Source organism: Alexandromys fortis, unplaced genomic scaffold, assembly GCF_014885135.2.
Source record: "Alexandromys fortis isolate MF-2015 unplaced genomic scaffold, M_Fortis_MF-2015_v1.1 scaffold_140, whole genome shotgun sequence".
In the NCBI taxonomy this organism is placed as follows: Eukaryota; Metazoa; Chordata; class Mammalia; order Rodentia; family Cricetidae; genus Alexandromys; species Alexandromys fortis.
This window is the reverse complement of record NW_026068048.1, coordinates 1,729,668-1,747,898: the sequence shown is the minus strand read 5'-3', so window position 1 is coordinate 1,747,898 and position 18,231 is coordinate 1,729,668. Positions and strand designations below refer to the sequence as shown.

Genomic DNA, 18,231 nt, shown 5'->3' with positions numbered 1-18,231 from the left:
CCCCCGCCCCAAGAGCTTTTTATTACAATATTATTTTAATCTTATGTGTATGTGTTTTGCCTGCCGGTATGCCTGTGTGCCACATGTATGCAGTACCTGTAGAGGTCAGAAGAGGGTATCAGATGCCCTGGGGCTGTATGTATAGATGGTGTGAGCCCCAGTGTTGGTGTGGGGATGGACGCTGGGTCCTCTGGAAGAGCAACCAGTGCTCTCGCGCGCCGAGCATCTCCAGCCCAGCACCTTTACATTAGGCAGCATCTTTCTCCGTTGTTTTCCTAAGGCTCGGTGACAAGGGTTATTTGGCAGTTCAGCAGGAGTGGTTATCAGTAACACTGTTGCCAGTATTAAGGTTGTCTTTTGTGGGTGTTTGGAGACAGAGTTTCTAGGCTGGCTTTCAGCTCATTGAGCTGAGGACGCGTGCCACCGTGCCCAGTCCATATAGCTCTAGGGATGGTACCCAGGGTTTCATGCCTTTTAGACGGGTGTTTTACTGAGTGAACTACCCCCCTGCCCAGGGGAACTCGCTGAAGATTAATATCAGCCTAAATGTCTAAAGGGAAATGAAAAGTTGTCATTTATGCCTGCTGGGGTAGCTCATGCCTGAATCCCAGCTCTTGGGGTGATGGCAGATTTGAGGCCAGCTTGTATTACGGGTAGTTCAAGGCTACCCTGGGGTACATAGTGAGCCCTGTCTTAGAAAGCCAAGAACTAGGAGGGTGGTGGGGGCACGCACCTTTAATCCCAGCACTCGGGAGGCAGAGGCAGGCGGATCTCTGAGTCCGAGGCCAACCTGGTCTACAGAGTAATTTCCAGGATGGCCAGGGTTACACAGAGAAATCCTGTCTTGGAGGTGCGGGGAGCCAAGAACCGGGAAGTAGCTCATTGATAAAATACTTTGTCTAGCATGAAAAAGCCCTCAATTCCTGGATTTCATCCCAAGCAGCAAAGGCAAGCATGTGAGCAAAAAATTGGTATTTATTATCTTTAAGATAGAATATTATTTAATCTGAAATAAATATGCCTATAAAGACACTTATTATAACAAGTGCCCCCCCCCTTCAATATGCCTTTTTCTATACCAGGCTGGCCTTGAACTCACAGAGATCCTCCTCCCTCTGCCTCCCAAGGTGCTGGGATGAAAGGAGTGTGCCACTGTGCCCAGCATTCTACTTTCCACTGTGAATTTGGCTCCTTTAAATGGCTTATTGATGGATGAGTAAACCTGGCTTGGTTCAGAGTCTGTGACCCCAAGTTCAATAACATCATTACCACACATCATGAGTTTCTTCCTTTCTTTGTTTTTGGTTTTTTGAGACAGGGTTTCTCTATTTAAAAACCTTTGCTGTCCTAGAACTTACTCTATAGACCAGGTTGATCTTTACTCACAGTGATCTGCCTGCCTTTGCCTCCTGGATGCTAGGATTAAAAGGCGTGTGCCACCGCAGGCCAGCTAGGTTTCCTTTCCTTTCCTTTCTTTCTTTCTTTTCTTTTCTTTTTTTTTTTTTTTTTTTTTTTTTGGTGTGTGTGTGTGCACGAGTATTTGCCTTCCTGTCTGTATCAGCACTGTGTGCATATAGCACCTGCAGAGGCCAGAAGAGGGTGTTGGATCCCCTCCAACTGGAGTTATAGATGGTTGTGGGTGCTCAAACCAAAGTCAGGTCCTCTGCTAAATACACTGAGCCGTCTCTCTAGCCCCAGTCAGTGTGTTTCTGTCTGGTCAAATACATCAGCTTCTTTGACTAGAAATGCCCTTCCCATCCCTTTGTGCTCTCACTCCAATATGAACTGGTTCCTCTCTAGCCTGCCATCACTTTCCCGAAACTTTTATCTTTCCTCTTGATTTTCCTCTGCTATTCTCCTGCCAAATTTTAATTGTTTGCGGCATCCTGTGGTTCTCTTTGGTGTACCCCCTATTCTGTGTACCCATCCTCCAGCAGTTTAACTGTTTATGTCATCCTGCGGTTCTCTTTGGTGTACCCCCTATTCTGTGTACCTGTCCTCCAGCAGTTTAACTGTTGTGGCATCCTGCGTTTCTCTTTGGTGTACCCCCTACTCTTGTGTCTCCATCCTCCAGTAGTTTTCTCGGAACTTGTCCTTGAGACCTTGTGCATCTAGGAAAGTACACTCCGAGCAGAAAATAGTTGAGTTATAGAATCCTAGGTCAGAATTGCTCTGTTCCTTGTGTTCAGAAACCCATTACCCCTGCTTCTCATGCCTTTATGTAGCCTGCTGTATCTGGATGCTTCTAATGTCCCAGCTTTCTCTTCTATCCTGAAATTATACCCTTGGCTGTTAGAGAAGAGACCACATGGTGAGAATACCACAAGGCTTTGTATAAATCCTTTCCTTTGATACAGACGTCCTCCAAGCTGGGTTCTGTACCTTCCCAGCTTCGTGTGGTAATGGAGGAATTCATTGAGCCCAGATGGCTTGATCTGGAGGAAGCAGTTTTGTGGAAGCGCAGTGGTTTGGGCCCAGGCCTTCCCTAGGATTCCAGGCATCCACACTCACTGCTTTTAGCTTGTTCCAACTTAATCCTTTTCTGTTACTTTTCTTGCACAAAACACTGCTCTTTTTCCTTTTATTAATCAAGCAGTATGCGATTATTGTTCCAGGTGTCAGTGCTGTTCCATGATGTGTACATAGACTTCTCTCAGGAGGAGTGGGAGTGCCTGACCGAGGAGCAGAAGGACTTGTACAGAGATGTGATGCTGGAGAACTACAGCAACCTGCTTTCCATGGGTAAAGACGTCCATCCTAACTCTGGTTTGCCCATTGATGGGTCTGTTTCCTCCCTTCCTCCAGGTGTCAGATGCTCACTTGCCTTTGAAAAAGCCATTGCAAGCTGGGCATGGTGGCACACACCTTTAATCGCAGCACTCTGAAGGCAGAGGCAGGCAGAGCTCTGAGTTCCAGGATAGCCATGGCTACACGGAGAAACACTGTCTCGAAAAACAGAAAGAAAGAAAAGATGAGAAGGCCAAGGACCTGGAAGGCTGTTTGCTGGTGTCCACAGACCTTTCCCTCCATGGGGTGCCTGCCAGTATCTGTGAGGCCGGGGAGAGGGGACTGCGGACACTGCAACCTGAGCGGCAGTCTGTCTGGAGTCTAACGCTTCTCAGCCGCCTCTTTGCATAGCTACCGTGTAACTACTGGAATATGCACTTTCCTGCATTGTCCCAGATCACACATTCCTTTCCTCTCTCCTTCCCCTCCATTTCCCTTCTATATCTGACATCTTCTCTATTTTACATTTCCCCATCACTCCCTCCTGAAGATTAGCTCAGCGCCCTGAGTTAATTGTCTTTGTTAGGTTTCTATTGTTGTGAAGAAACACCATAACCATGGCAACTTGTATAAAAGAAAACCTTTAATTGTGGTGGCAGCTTACAGTTCAGAGGTTCAGTCCATCATGGTGGGGAGCGTGGTGGGGGGTGGGGGTGTGCAGGCAGATGTGGTGCTGGAGCTGAGACTCCTACATCTTGATCAGTAACAGGAAGTGAACTGAGACACTGGGTGACTTGAGCATGTATGAGACCTCAGAGCCCACCTCCACAGTGACATTCTTCCTCCAATAAGGCCGCACCTACTCCAACAAAGTCACACCTCCTAGTGGTGCCACTCTCTAGGAGATTATGGGGGCCAGTTACATTCAAACTACCACAACCAATGACCTGAAGTTCTATTGGACTTGCTTTTTAACTAGGTTTTTTATTTGTTTTGTTTTTATTCAGAAGTTCCACACCCTCCTTGATTCATCCTTTTCGTTTTGTTTGTTGTTTATTGAAACAGGGTTTCTCTGTGTAGCAGCCCTCACTATCCTGAAGCTCACTCTGGGGACCAGGCTGGCCCTGAACTCACAAAGATCCGCCTGCCTCTGCCCTCCAAGTGCTGTGATTAAAGGCGTGCGCCACCATCTCCTGGCCCATCCATACTTTTAATTACTGTTTACTGTTTCTATAATGTGTATGGTTATCAGATAGGAGCTCCAGAAGTTAACAAATAAATTACAGCCATATCAAATTCGGTGCTGTCCTACCATGGCAAGCACTGACCCAAGGGCTGCCATAGAAACTGTCATTCTTGGGCTCTATTTCCCATGCTTGGGGTCAAGGGTGAACTTGGTCACAAACAACAAGCTTCTAGATCTCAAATCTGAGATTGGGGGAGGCAGTAGGTGGCACTGCCTTCCCAAACTAATCTTGGTCTGCTCCACCTCCCCCCAATAATAACATTTAGGTCTAGGTGTGATGTGTTCATGCACATGCACTTTGAGGGAAATGGAAAATAATGTGATTTCCTAGAGCTTTTTCAAATGTCCTTAGTGTTTATCCTCCTTTCTCTCCTGTGTCATCTGTTACCCCCGTTAGAGGACAGCCCCATACACACCACCCCCTGTGTCCAGCTGTTTCTTCAGAGCTCCTCTGCCCCCACCCCCTGTGTCCAGATGTTCTTTCTCCAGAGCTCCTCTGCCCCCCCCCCTGTGTCCAGATATTCTTTCTCCAGAGCTCCTCTGCCCCCCCCCCCGTGTCCAGCTGTTCTTTCTCCAGAGCTCCTCTGCCCCCCACCCCGTGTCCAGCTGTTTTTTTCCCAGAGCTCCTCTGCCCCCCACCCCGTGTCCAGCTGTCCTTTTCCCAGAGCTCCTCCTGGCGTGGTTTTTCACTTTCCCGTTTCCCGCGTTGCTCCGGGTCATCTACTCACATCCGAGGACTTGGTGCTGGGAAGCACACATGAGAGACCACATTTGCTTTTGTCTTTCTGTGTCATTTCACACAGCATAACATCTAGTCCCATCCCGTTGCCTGCACGTTTCATGATTTGATTTTTCTTTATAGCCAAATAGTATTTCACTATCAATGTTTCACACCTTCTTTTTCCTTTTTTTTCATTCTCTATCTTATTTTGAGGCTGGTTCTGTCTGCATAGGCCATGTCCTGGAATTCGCCATGTAGACCAGGCTGGCCTGAACTCACAGAAATCTGCCTGCCTCTGCCTCCCAGGCGCTGGCCCTACAGGTGTGAGCTCCTCTGCCCAGCCATGTTGCACATTTTCATTATCTGTTCATCAGGTGAAGGACATTTAGCCTTCTGTCCCCTAGCTATTGTCGATGAAGCAGCAGTGGAAATGAGTTTTAAAATTGGATTTTCTTGTTGGTTGTGTATGGCCCATATGTGTATGTGAACCTGGTCTTCAAGCATGCTATTCAAGTGAACGCTATTGAAGTTCGCCCTGACCCTCACCTTACTTTCACTTTTTTTTGCTCTTGCCTTTTGTTTCTCAAGACAGGGCTTCTCTGTGTAGTCCTCAATGTTCTGTAACTCATGCTGTAGACCAGGCTGGCCTTGAACTCAGAGATCTGCCTCCCGAGTTCTGGGATTAAAAGCCCTTTCTCCTCCTGTTTATTTAAGGCAAAGTCAGGCCAGCTGTGAGATCACTATACATCAGGCAGGTCTTCTGCTCCACGTCCTCCTCCTACATAGGTGGATAATGGACCTGTGCCCGCAGGCTTGCAGTGTGTGCTGTTTCTGCAGACAAGCGCTGTCATATGGTCATGTCTATAGGGAGGTTGTATTTAGTGCCACGCCTTCATTTGTATTCTCACACCTGTTCCTGAATATGCTGCTTTATTTGATCACTGACATTACTGAGAAGAGAATTAACTATCTATCTATATCTATGTATATAGGTATGGTCTTTCTATGTATTACTGCCTGTCCTGTAACTCTGCGTAGATCAGTAGTCTATAGAGTGCACAGTGTGTGTGTGTGTGTGTGTCAGCGTCCGTGTGTCTGTGTGCACGCATATGTGCCGTGTACATGCTGTGCACATCCATGAAGGCCAGAAGAGATCACCAGATCCTTGGAAAGGGAGTTATTCCTGACTTAGATAAGAATTTTATTCCACAGTAGTATTGAGTTCCTATTACGTATCATGTAGCTCACATAGACTTTCCCATGTAATTATTCTATCATCTCTTACTGTCTCATCTTGTTTTATTGAGACAGGGTTTTGTTTTATAACCCAATTTTGTGTAGACCTCGTGGTGTAGCTCAGACGGGCTTGAACTCACAGAAACTCTCTTCTCAGCCTCAGGAGTCCTGCAATTGCAAATGTGAGCCACTATACCTGGCTTTCTCATTTATTTTATTTATTGATTAAAATTTTTTTAAAGTATTTGTATGACTGTTTTGTGTAAATGAGTGTTTCCTGTCCTGCCCACCAGTTCCCAAATAACCATTTGGAGGCTTAATATTATTTATATTTGCTTGGCTGATAGCTCAGGCTTATTCCTAACTAGCTCTTACATTTAAATTAGCCCATTTCTAATAATCTATGTATTGCTACATGGCTCGTGGCTTTACCTGTCCCCTAGCATCTTGCTTCTTGGATGGCTGGCTTGCATCTCTCCGTATTTCACCCTTCTTCATCTGAGTCCTCAGTTTGATTGTCCTGCCTAACTTTATCCTGCCTTGCTTTAGGCCAGTCATTGAGAGTAATACATATTCACAGTGTACAAAAGGATTATCCCACAGCACTTTTGCCTCCTGTGTATGTATATGTACCATGTATATGCCTGGTGCCCAAAGAGATCACATGAGGGCATTGGATCCCTGGGACTGGAGTTATAGGCAGTTGTGAGTCACCATGTATGTACTGAGAATTGAACCTGGGTCCTCTGCAATAGCAGCAAGTGCTCTTAACTGCTGAGCCTACTTTCTGGCCCCTTTATTGAATTTTTTTTTTTTCCCTTGAGGCAGGATTTCTCTTTATAGCCCTGGCTATTCTAGACCTAGCTTTGTAGACCAGGCTGTACTTAAACTCAGAGATTTTTGCTGGGGGATATTCGATCACACTGTGAATTCCAGTTTTGCATTTGCATTAATTAAATAAAATTAACCTTGGGTCAGGAGGCTGAGTTAGCAACTAGTTGGCCTAAAGTAATCATAGAGCCTCAGAGGGCATCTGGGAGAGATAGAGAGACACAGGAAGTAGTAGGGATGGATTTGGAGTGGCATTTTGTTGTTGTTGTTGTTTATTTGACTGGCATTAGAGATGCCAGCAAGGAGAGAAGGTCAGCTAGTTGCTACTCAGCCTCTCTGAGCTAGCAGGTTTTCACCCCAGCCTTTGACTCTCAAGTCTTATTTATTATAAATAGAATGGTAGAGGTTTAGTTAAAGCAGCGGTGACAGATCTGGTGCCTATGGGAACAGAATTCTACCTGGGCCCTCTGCAAGAACAGCAAGTGTTCCTAACCACTGATCCATGTTTCCAGCCTCAGAGTTTTTTGTTGTTGTTGTTGCTTTGCTTTTGTTTTTGTTTTTAATTCTTAATACAGATTCTCATAAAACCCAAACTGGTGTCAAACTCAGGATGACTTTGAACTCCCAACACCTCTGTCTTCATTTCCTAAGTGCTGTGGTTATCAGTGTATACCATCTCACCCAGCTGACCATCATCTAGTTTCAAAAAATCAGTTTAATTCTCCCATGTTTATATTATATCTAACTGAATTTTCATGTCTCCCGAACAGTAAAAATGTGAGTGATCACTTGCTTATTTTCTTTTAGTCCTGGAATCAAGATGTGAGGCCCAGAAGCTGTTTTTGAAGAAGGAACTTTGTGAGATAGAGTCAGCACAGTGGGAGATAATGCGAAAACTCACAAGACAGGACCTCCAGTGCTCCAGTCTCCGTGGTGCCTGGGAGTGGAACGGCCAGTGTGCGAGGCCGCCTGGATCGCAGGAGAGACAGTTCAGTGAACTGATACTCAATCACGAAGACACGCCCACTGTCCCTCAGCATCCGTCCTTCCGGCTGCAGCACACTGTTAAGAATAAAGAGAGATATCGTGCGAGTAAAGAAAATAGGAAGCACTGTAAACACGGCTCACAGTTTACCACCCATCAAATCGTTCGCACCGTGGAGAAGCCGTATGAATGTAAGGACTGTGGCAAGACCTTCAGACACCCCTCAGGACTTACCCATCATCACAAAATTCACACTGGAAAGAAACCCTTTGAATGCAAGGAGTGTGGAAAAACGTTTATTTGTGGCTCCGACCTGACTCGACATCACAGAACTCACACAGGCGAGAAGCCCTATGAGTGTAATGACTGTGGAAAAGCCTTCAGTAGTGGTTCAAATTTTACTCGCCATCAGAGAATTCACACTGGCGAGAAGCCTTATGAATGTAAAGAATGCGGGAAGGCTTTTAGTAGTGGTTCGAATTTTACTCAACATCAGAGAATTCACACTGGAGAGAAACCCTATGAATGTAAGGAGTGTGGCAATGCCTTTAGTCAGAGCTCACAGCTTATTAAGCATCAAAGAATCCACACTGGTGAGAAACCCTATGAGTGTAAGGAGTGTGAAAAGGCTTTCCGGTCTGGTTCTGACCTCACTAGACACCAGAGGATTCATACTGGAGAGAAGCCCTATGAATGTAAGATTTGTGGGAAAGCCTACTCTCAGAGCTCACAGCTCATCAGTCATCACAGGATTCACGCGGGGAAGAAAGCCTATAAATACGAGGACTGTGCAAAGGGCTTCAGCTATGATTCACAACTTATTCAGCATCAAAACTTGTACTGGTGATAAAAACACACAAGGTGTATATGAAGACTCAAGACGATCAGAGAGTCTACCTTTAAAGTCCCTCTGGACTGAAGAATGTAGAATCAGTTTACTTGTTGACCTCAGCTTTCTCATCTGAAGGAACTCATATTGGAGAGATAGCCTATGAATATAGTATATTCTGGAAGCCTTTTAGTCACTTCCTGTTTATTTTGACTCTGATTATTCAGGCTACACATAATTAAAAACAAACATCAGAATTCATATAGAAATGTAATCTTCTGGTTTTCATTGTTTCCTTAGTTTTTTTTTTTTTTTTAATAATTGTTACACTAACATTCCAGTCCATCTTCACATGGTTATAAAGTTCTAGTAGCATCATCGTTAACAAAACACCTTGAGTTTTATAGTTAGTAAGGGAAGTGCCATGCTTAATTTTAAAGGTGATTCTTTGGCTTTTTATAAAACATGCTCTTGTAGCTATGTTTATGAACAACTTTTAGCATGACACATAGGAGCTGCAGGAGTTACTGATTGTGTTGACAAAACACCTTAAAGAAGCAACTCGAAGGGTTTGTCACTTGTAGGAACACAGCCGCAGGGCAGCAGCTGCCTGAGACTTTCTGCAGAGACCTCCACCCAGGCCAGGCTGAGAGTCCTGACACTGAGGAGAACTTCAGAGGGAGCAGGATAGGAAGCAAGTGCTCCAGGAAGAGAGGGTAAAGCTCACCCGGTAGAAGGGCACCCAATAGGAGGGGGGTGGGTGTCTCTAGGGGAGAGTCACAGGCTTACAGTGAGTACTTATGGGATCTTGGTGGCTCTCAACTTACGTCCGAAAAGATTGCTAAGAGAACAGCTCCTTTCTAACATTTCCCCAAAGTGTCATCTGTAACATGATAGTTAAAGGATTTTATAGCTGGGCATGATTGTTCTTACATTCAATCCCAGCCCTCAGGAGGCAAAGGCAGATGGGTCTCTGAGTTTGAGGCCAGCTTGGTCTACTAAGTGAGTTCCAGGACGGCCAGGGCTACACAGGGAAACCCTGTTTCAGAAAAAAACAAAACAAAACAAAAAACTCTTCCTCAGTAAATGGAGTTGTGTGGTGGTTTATGAGGAGAATCACTTAGATATGGAAGAAAGTGCTAGTAACATGAGGTTATACCTCATTTGTAACCCAAGTGAGCACAGCCTAGTTGCTGCTGACGTCCTGAATGGCTTCTGGAAAAGTATCATCCAGCACTAAGAGCAGTTTTTTTTTTACTTTTAAAGTTTTATTAGTTTATTTTATTTTGTGTGCCTGGGGTTTTGCCTGCACATATGTATGTATGTACCAGCTGTGTCTCTGGTGCCCCTGAAACAGTTTCCAGATGGTTGTTTAGAATAGCCGGTGCTCTTAACCACTGAGCCATCTCTTGGCCCGAAAGCAGTTTATTTACTGACTTTGACAAGTCTTTTGGAAAGCACATATTTTTATGGGCTGTTAGATCCTTCTCAGTGGAGTCTGAAGTCTGCCTTTGTGAGTGTTAAAAGCAGATCAGGGGCTGGAGAGATGGATCAGCGGTTAAGAGCGCTGGCTGTTCTTCCAGAGGTCCTGAGTTCAAAGCCCAGCAACCACATGGTGGCTCACAACCATCTGTAATGAAATTTGGTGCTCTCTTCTGGCCTGCAGACAACACCATATACATAATAAATACATCTTTTTTGAAAAGTAAGAAAAAAAGCAGATCAGTATCTCTGGAGTAGGGTGTCTCTCCTCTCCAAGCCTTTTATCCTGTGCCACCAAAGTTCCCTATCTTTCTGTCATCAGTGTGGTTAGCAGTTTGGCAGGACAGGAATGACATAGGTTTGCGAGGCTTCTGGTCACACTGAGTCTGCAGTTAGGAAGTGGAAAGATGAATGCAAGTGCTCAGCTTGCTTTAAAAAATATTTTTTTAAGATTTATGTGTGTGTTTTACCTGCATGTATATATACACTACTCATGCTATGGATGATTGTGAACCCCCACGTGGGTGTTGGGAATAACCTGGGTCCTCTAAGAATAGCAAGTGCTCTTAAGTATTGAACCACCTCCCACCCACAGGTCTTCCCCCCAACACCCACATACCATTTTTTTTTATTTCAGGGTGTGTCTACTTGAGTTAAAATGTGTTGACTGAGGTTTCTGTCCCACCTGGTCCTGCAGTCATTCAGTCCCAAAGAAATACACAAAAGTCCGTATAAGTCATATAAAGTAGTTGGCCTATTAGCTCAGGCTTCTTAGTAATTAATTCTTACATCTTAACTCATAATTCTTGTCTGTGTCAGCCACACAGCTTGGTACCTTTCATCAGCGAGGCATTCTCATCTTACACCTGGGTGATGACTGCAGACTGATTCTTCTCAGAATTCTCCTGTTCTGGTCATCCCACTCTACACTCTGCCTGGCTACTGGCCAATCAGTGTTTTATTAAAAATAATACAAGTTACAGGAGAAGCCGGGCGGTGGTGGCGCACACCTTTAATCCCAGCACTTGGGAGGCAGAGGCAGGTGGATCTCTGTGAGTTCGAGACCAGCCTGGTCTACAAGAGCTAGTTCCAGGACAGGCTCCAAAACCACAGAAACCCTGTCTCGAAAAACCAAAAAAAAAAAAAAAATGACAGGAGAAAAGCAGCCTGGAAATATTTTATTCTCCTACCTCCAAGACTCCCAAAGATGTCTTGTGATTCTAAATCTCAAGTTGACAATCAAGGTTAGTGGCCCTTCATGGTGGCACATGGGAGGCAGAGGCCAGCCTGGTCTACAGAGTAAGTTCCAGGACAGCCAGGATTACATAGAGAAACTGTCTTGAAAAACCAAACAACTTAGCAATCACAGGACTCTGACTTTGGCAATGTTTCATTGTGCTACTGATAAGCCACCTAGTGCCTCCCAGTGGCCGTCGTTGGTGCTCTGTCATGATAATGCTAGAATACACGCCCCCAATGGGCATTCTCCCTGGCACTTCTATCTTTGTTTTATGTGTATGAGTGTCTTCGTGTGTGTGTGTGTGTGTGTGTGTGTGTACCCCTGAATGGTGGCCCAGGAGGTCAGAAGAGGGCATTGAATCCCCTAGAACTGTAGTTATGGATGATTATGGGCCACCATATGGTGATGAGATTAAATTTGGATTCTCTGTAGGAACAACCAGTGTTCTTAACCAATAAGCCGTTTCTTCAACTCCATTACTTAATATGTTAGTGTGTTTGTTTGTTTGTTTGTTTGTTTTGGAGGCAGGGTTTTTCTACGTACCCCCAGCTATCCTGGAACTGACTAAGTAGACCAGGCTGGCCTCAAACTCTCACACAGAACTCTGCCTGCCTCTGCCGCCAGATTATGAGTGCAGGGATTGAAGGCATGTCCCACCGTGCCTGGTCCCACATTTAATTTTCTCAGTTTTAGTTCGTGTGCCACAGCCTTGCTGTGGAAGTCATGGGCGAGTTTTGACCTCCACTATCTGGTTCCCTGGGAATGAACAGCAAGCTCCATTGAGCCCTCTTCCTGGCTTAAATGCTTTAATTTTATCTGTAGAAATAAGACTGTGTTTTCCTTATGGAAGATTTAAACATAAATAAGACAAACACCCTTTGATTGTAGCCTGCACCCATTTCCCAAAGAGTAGTCATGATCGGTTGTTTAATTAGATGATGTTTTCTGTTTCAGATCAGGAGTCTATCTTATGCATGTGTGTACGTGCTATAGCACCTTACATGTATGGAGGTCAAAACATAACTCAGAGGAGTTGGTTCTCTTCCATATGTGAGTCCTGGGGATTGAACTCAGGTCCTCAGGCTTGACAGCAAATACTTTTAATCTCATGCCTCGTGTAGTCAACTGGCTGGTTTCAAGCTTTTGTCCTTAATTGATTTTTGCACCTCTGCCTCCAGAGAAGCTGGGACTAAAGGCATGAATCAATTTGTTCATCTTGTGCTATCTATTTGGCAGGTGGGTTTGTTTGTTTGTTGAGATAGGGTCTCCTTATGCCCCCCAGTCTGGCCTCAAACTCAGCATGCCTGCCCAAGTGCTGAGATTACAGGCAGATGCTCAGCTAGGACCCTTTGGACTTTTGGTTGTATTCTTTTGTTTGTTTGCTTTTGTTTTTTGAGACAGGTTTCCCTATGGAGTCCTAACTTTCCTGTAATGGTGGGTGCGGTTAGTTTGTTCCCAACTGCCCTGACCCAAAATAATCACACAGAAACTGTATTAATTACAACACTGCTTGGCCAATGACTCTAGCATATTCTTAGCAAGCTCTTACATCTTAAGTTAACCCATTCCTATTATTTTATATTTTACCACGATGCTTGTGGCCTACCTGCAAGGTTCTGGCTGATGGCTCACGTCTTTCTCTGCTGGCGGCTACATGGCTTCTCTCTACATTCTTTCTCCCAGTATTCAGTTTAGTTTTCCCTGCCTTGCTCTATTCTGCCCTGCGGTAGACCCAAGTAGCTTCTCTGTTCTTTAACCAATAAAACCAACACATATCCAGAAGGACTTCCTATGTCACTGTAACTCTCTGTAGCCCATGCTAGCCTTGAACTCAGAAATCTACCTACCACTGCCTCCCAAGTGCTGGGATTATGACCCTTCATTGTTTGAGAGTTTTTTAGTGGATACTATCAAATGGGAATGATTCTACCCCTACCCCAATATTTCATTAGTATTAATTGAGATTTATGGTGTTGCTGGGTGTTGGTGATACCTACCTTTAACCACAGCGCTCAGGAGTCAGAAGCAGGTGGATCTTTGAGTTTGAGGCCAGCCTGGTTTACAGGGTGAGTTCCCGGACAGAGAAACTGAAAGAAAGGAAGGCATCTGTCTGATTCCTTGATCCTGAGCTGTCTGCTCTAGCCATAGTGCCTCTTGTTTATCTTATTTTCTCTTAGTCTAGAGTTACTCAAATCTTCGGGACAATGCCCTCCTCAGAGCCTAGGAAAACTTCATGCTCTTACAGTGGACCTGGGATTCTGTTCCCAGCACCCACAGGGTGGCTCACGAACAACCATGGTGACCTCCCTGGGCACCAGGTACGCAGGCGGTGCACGTGCATACATTTGGCAAAACAGCCATACACAGTACAAATCTTTTAAAAAACATCTTCAAGGATGGGGCAGAAGCAAAAGCAAACTCATCTCCACAACAAATCTATGCTTTTATCAAAAAACACAATTTCCCAGGAGGAAACCAGCCTTTTCCTCAAAAAAGCAAAGCTGAGGTCCCTGCTCCTCCCATAGTTCTGCGACTCTAATAAAGCTCACAGCGACAGCAGCCCTGGGACTCCGCTGCGCGCTCAGCGCCTGCGCACTGGGTGCGAGTGGCAGTCCCTCCCAGCAGCCCCCGCGCGGAGCCCTTTAGGCCCCCGGGGTCTTGGGGACGGTCGCTGGTCTGGGCTTCAGCGAGCAGGCGTCACCTCGGCGGCCTGGGGCGGGGCAGCTGAGCAGCGCTGGCCTCTGGGTCCTGGTTCCCTGGATTTAGAGAGGCTCTGCGGACAGCGGGGTAAGAGGGCACTGGGAGCGACAGGGCTCGGACACTGGTTGCGTGGGGACGACTGGCGGGCTGATCCTGCTGGGCGTGGCAGGTGACACCCGGCTGAGGGCGGCCAGGAGACCGCACCGTGATGTGATGGCATTTGTGTGAGTGAATGGGATGCAGGGCGGTGTGTGCGAGCGAGGTTGCGGAGGCCGTGGAGTGGGCGATTCTGACCCCAGGGTCGGCTGAGGTGTAGCACGTCAGCCCCCGAGATGAATGGTCCCCAGCCACTCACCTGGGCGCCACACAAAAGACTCGCGGCAAACAAAGCAAAGCGCTCCCGATCGTGGGAAAAGAATGGTAGATCTGAACGACACCCCCACACTCGCTGGCTCCCTGGGGTTGCCCCCGACGTATCACAGAAACTCGGACACAGAACACACGGAGCAGGCTGTGTGGGGTTCCAGCCCTGGCCATTCGCCACACTGGCCTTTCTGAGATACCAGGAAAGGACAACAAATAGTTCTCTCTCCTGTGTGTCACAGATGGGAGTGACAGGACTGGTTGTGTCCTGTGCTTTGGTCTAACCAGGCTGAACAAGGCTCGGAGAAAAGTTTGGGTATTAGGATTCTCACCTACCCTAGTCCTGCTGAAGTCTTTTAAAAGCACTCTCGAGAATGAAAGAAATACGTTGCTGTTGCCTGTTCTAAGGTAAGGTTAAGGGAATTGGATGCCACCTCTTAGATATGTGAAACGCTTTTTTTCTATTTTAATGGATAAGAAGGTCTATTTCTTGGAAACAGGGCCTGACTCCTTACACCATATGTCTGCATGCACAGATCCATTTTCCAATGCTTAATACTTAAAACTTCCCTCGAAGGAAAACCTTTATTTTTATAACTAGTAGTTTATTTTATTTATTTACTTAGGTTTTTTGAGACAGGGGTTCTCTTAGCCCTGGCAGTCCTGGAACTCGCTCTGTAGACCAGGCTGGCCTCGCACTCACAGAGATCCACCTGCCTCTGCCTCCTGGGTGCGAGTGTTATTAAAGATGTGTGCCACCACTGCCCGGCTGATATGGATNGAAGATTATAAGCAAGCTGGAGTGGTGATTTGTTCTATCATCCCAGCATGCAAGATGCAGAGGCAGTTTTCTATGATTGGATTTTTGGGGGATGTAGGTATACTTTGGGGACAGTTTGTTATATCATCCAGCCTCTTCTCTAGTCTTTTTTGGTTTTTTCGAGACAGGGTTTCTCTGTAGCTTTGGAGCCTGTCCTGGAACTAGCTCTTGTAGACCAGGCTGGCCTCGCACTCACAGAGATCCGCCTGCCTCTGCCTCCCGAGTGCTGGGATTAAAGATGTGTGCCACCACCGCCCGGCTGATATGAGTCATTTTAAAATGACAGGTTTCTTTTTATCCTGTAGATGTTGAATTACATATTTAGTCTCTTTCCTATTGAAGGATTTTTTTTACAGCTTTTTTTTTTCTGTATGGACAGTGTATTTCAATGTATTCCCCCTCATTTATTTATTTATATGTGTAGAATGTGTGTAGAGGTCAGGGGACAACTCGTGGAAGTCATTCTCTTTTTCTCGTGTGAGCATAGGGATCAAACTTAAGTCATTATCCATCTTGGTGGCAAGTGTCATTAGCAGCTGAGCCATCTTGTCAGCATGTTTTGGTGTACATCTTTGATGACCATATATGTCTGTGTGTGTATAAGCAATTATATATATATAATTGTTTTCTTTTTTTTAAACACTTATTTATTTATTATGTATACAGTATTCTGTCTGTGTGTGTGCCTGCAGGCCAGAGGAGGGCACCAGACTCCATTACAGATGGTTGTGAGCTACCATGTGGTTGCTGGGAATTGAACTCAGAACCTTTGGAAGAGCAGGCAATGCTCTTAACCTCTGAGCCATCTCTCCAGCCCCCTATAATTGTTTTCTTTAGTCCTCAGAGTAGAATATCTGAGTCAGAGGGTTTGTATGGATTAAATGCTGCACGTACATTTTTTTTTTAAGTTCTGTCTTTGGCTTGCGGGTTAGAATGCCCATTTCCTCATATTCTTCATAATGCGAGTGTTGATACTGGTAGAGTGAACTTTTATATCCTGGTAGTTTGATATCATTTCCGTTTTCTAGTGAGCCACAAGTGCCGAGTCTCTGTCGTGGAGTAGGGAATTCTGGGTTTCACAAGCTAGGACTGGGACTGGATGAGACCAGCATTGTGGTGCCAGTGAGGTTCCAAATGTAGCGATGCCACTTCCAAGTTTCAATTTCTACAAGTCTGATTTCATTTCTTTCATTGCTTCTGATCTATTACATGAATAGGATATTATACTAAATACAATCCTGAACATACAGTCTACTGCATGAAACATCAAAAATTAGGGATTATCTCTTTAGGTGGAGACGGGAGGAAGTAGGCTTGGCTGTGGGCAGGCTGACAACAGTCTCCCAGGGTCATGGCTGTGGAAAGGCTGACAACAGTCTCCCAGGGTCATGGTTTCCAGGGTCATGGCTGTGGGCAGGCTAACAACAGTCTCCCAGGGTCATGGCTGCTGGTCTTGGTACTTGGATTTTCTTTCTTACGTCTGGTGACTCCAGCTGTCCGTTGGAGACTTTGCAGGAGACTGGGTAAGGTGTTGTGACCTAGCTGGAGAGATCGTCTGGGGACTTCTGGGGCCAGCCTCATCTCACCAACTTGCTTTCCTCCCCAGCTCTGGCCCCTGTGGACTCTGCTTCTCCTGAGAAATACATTTCAAGGAAGACTGTTGAATTTATAAACCATGGCCCGTGTAAGTTTTCTTTTTCTGGAACACTGTCATGTTAAGGTCCTGTAAATACCTCTCTTTTTGAAATTTCTTTTTATGTGTATGGGTGTTTATATATGCACCATGTATGAGTGTGTGTGTGTATGTATGTATGTATGTATGTACATATGTACCACATGAGTGCCAGGATCTAGGGAGGCCAGAAGAAGGTGTCAGATCCCTAGAATTGCAGTTAAAGTTCTAAGCCATCATATAGGTCTTGGGGACCTAATCCAGGTCCTCTGTGAGAACAGTGAGTGCTCTTAACGACTGAGCCGTCTCTCCAGACACATAGGAACATTTCTTTATTGTGAAACTTACTATGAGTACCCCATCCAGGACCTTCCTCCCGGCTATTTCAAATCCACTGAGGGAAGAACACAGGCGTTGTCTTTTCCAGTCATTCATGTGCTCGGCATTTATGAGCCGAGAATAGATGGGACACATAGAGAAACCCTATCTATTTTGAGAAACCAATAAACAAACAAACGAATAAGCACGCTGTTGTTGGGCTCCAGCTAAGGTATGGTGAGGTCTTGTGGGTTTAGGGCTGGGCAGGGATGTGTCTGACAGAAACCTGCCTTCACGAGATTTAGGAGCTTCACTAGAGCCCCAAGAGCTCAGGAGCAGTGTTACATTTGCAGTCAGACAGGGAAGGCAAGGATGACCACATGACCTCCATTTCTCAGCTTTTGCGTGGTTGCTTGAATCTGAACCCAGGTCCTCATGCGTATGTAGTAAGCACATTACCACTGAGTCGTTTCCCTAGTCCCTGAAGACAATATTGGAGCTAGAGACAGTGGCACCTTTAACCTTTAACCTTTAACTCCAGCACTCGGGAGGTTGAGGCAGTGGAATGGCTGCAGGTCCCAGGTGATCCAGGCTACAATGTGATATTCTGCCTCTAAAACAGAACAACAACAAAAAAAAATGGAGTCAGTGAGGCGGCTCAGTGGGCCAAAGGCCCTTGCTGCAGGGTGATAGAAACCTAGTGACCGGGCTGGAGAGATGGCTCAGCGGTTAAGAGCATTGTCTGCTCTTCCAGAGGTCCTGAGTTCAATTCCCAGCAACCACATGGTGGCTCACAACCATCTGTAATGAGGTCTGGTGCCCTCTTCTGGCCTGCAGGCACACACACAGACAGAACATTGTATACATAATAAATAAATAAATATTAAAAAAAAAAAAAAAGAAACCTAGTGACCTGAGAATTTGACTCCAGTAACTTACAGAGGCGGAAGGCAAAAACTGACTCCACAAAGCTGTTGTCTCACTACCACATACGTGCCTGCATTAGCGCGCGCGCGCGCACACACACACACACACACACACACACACACACACACACACAC

General features: G+C 45.7%; 1 protein-coding gene and 1 non-coding gene across 5 annotated transcripts in view; both read left to right on the top strand.

The window, feature by feature from the left end:
- Positions 1-18,231, top strand: part of LOC126486746 (zinc finger protein 82) — a 34,986-nt gene that overhangs the window by 6,319 nt on the left and 10,436 nt on the right. The window contains exons 1-3 of one of the 4 annotated variants that reach the window (XM_050119187.1): positions 13,912-14,084; positions 14,603-14,768; positions 16,787-16,864. In XM_050119187.1, the coding sequence (XP_049975144.1) occupies positions 16,856-16,864 (9 nt within the window). In that variant the 5' untranslated portion in view covers positions 13,912-14,084; positions 14,603-14,768; positions 16,787-16,855. Of the gene's footprint in view, positions 1-2,615; positions 2,743-7,568; positions 8,574-13,911; positions 14,085-14,602; positions 14,769-16,786; positions 16,865-18,231 lie in introns of those variants that run through there. The other 3 variants (XM_050119189.1, XM_050119186.1, XM_050119188.1) reach the window with 3 other exon arrangements.
- LOC126486815 (small nucleolar RNA SNORA5) lies at positions 4,009-4,137 on the top strand. The gene has a single exon (XR_007588201.1). It is a non-coding gene; the product is annotated as a small nucleolar RNA SNORA5 (small nucleolar RNA).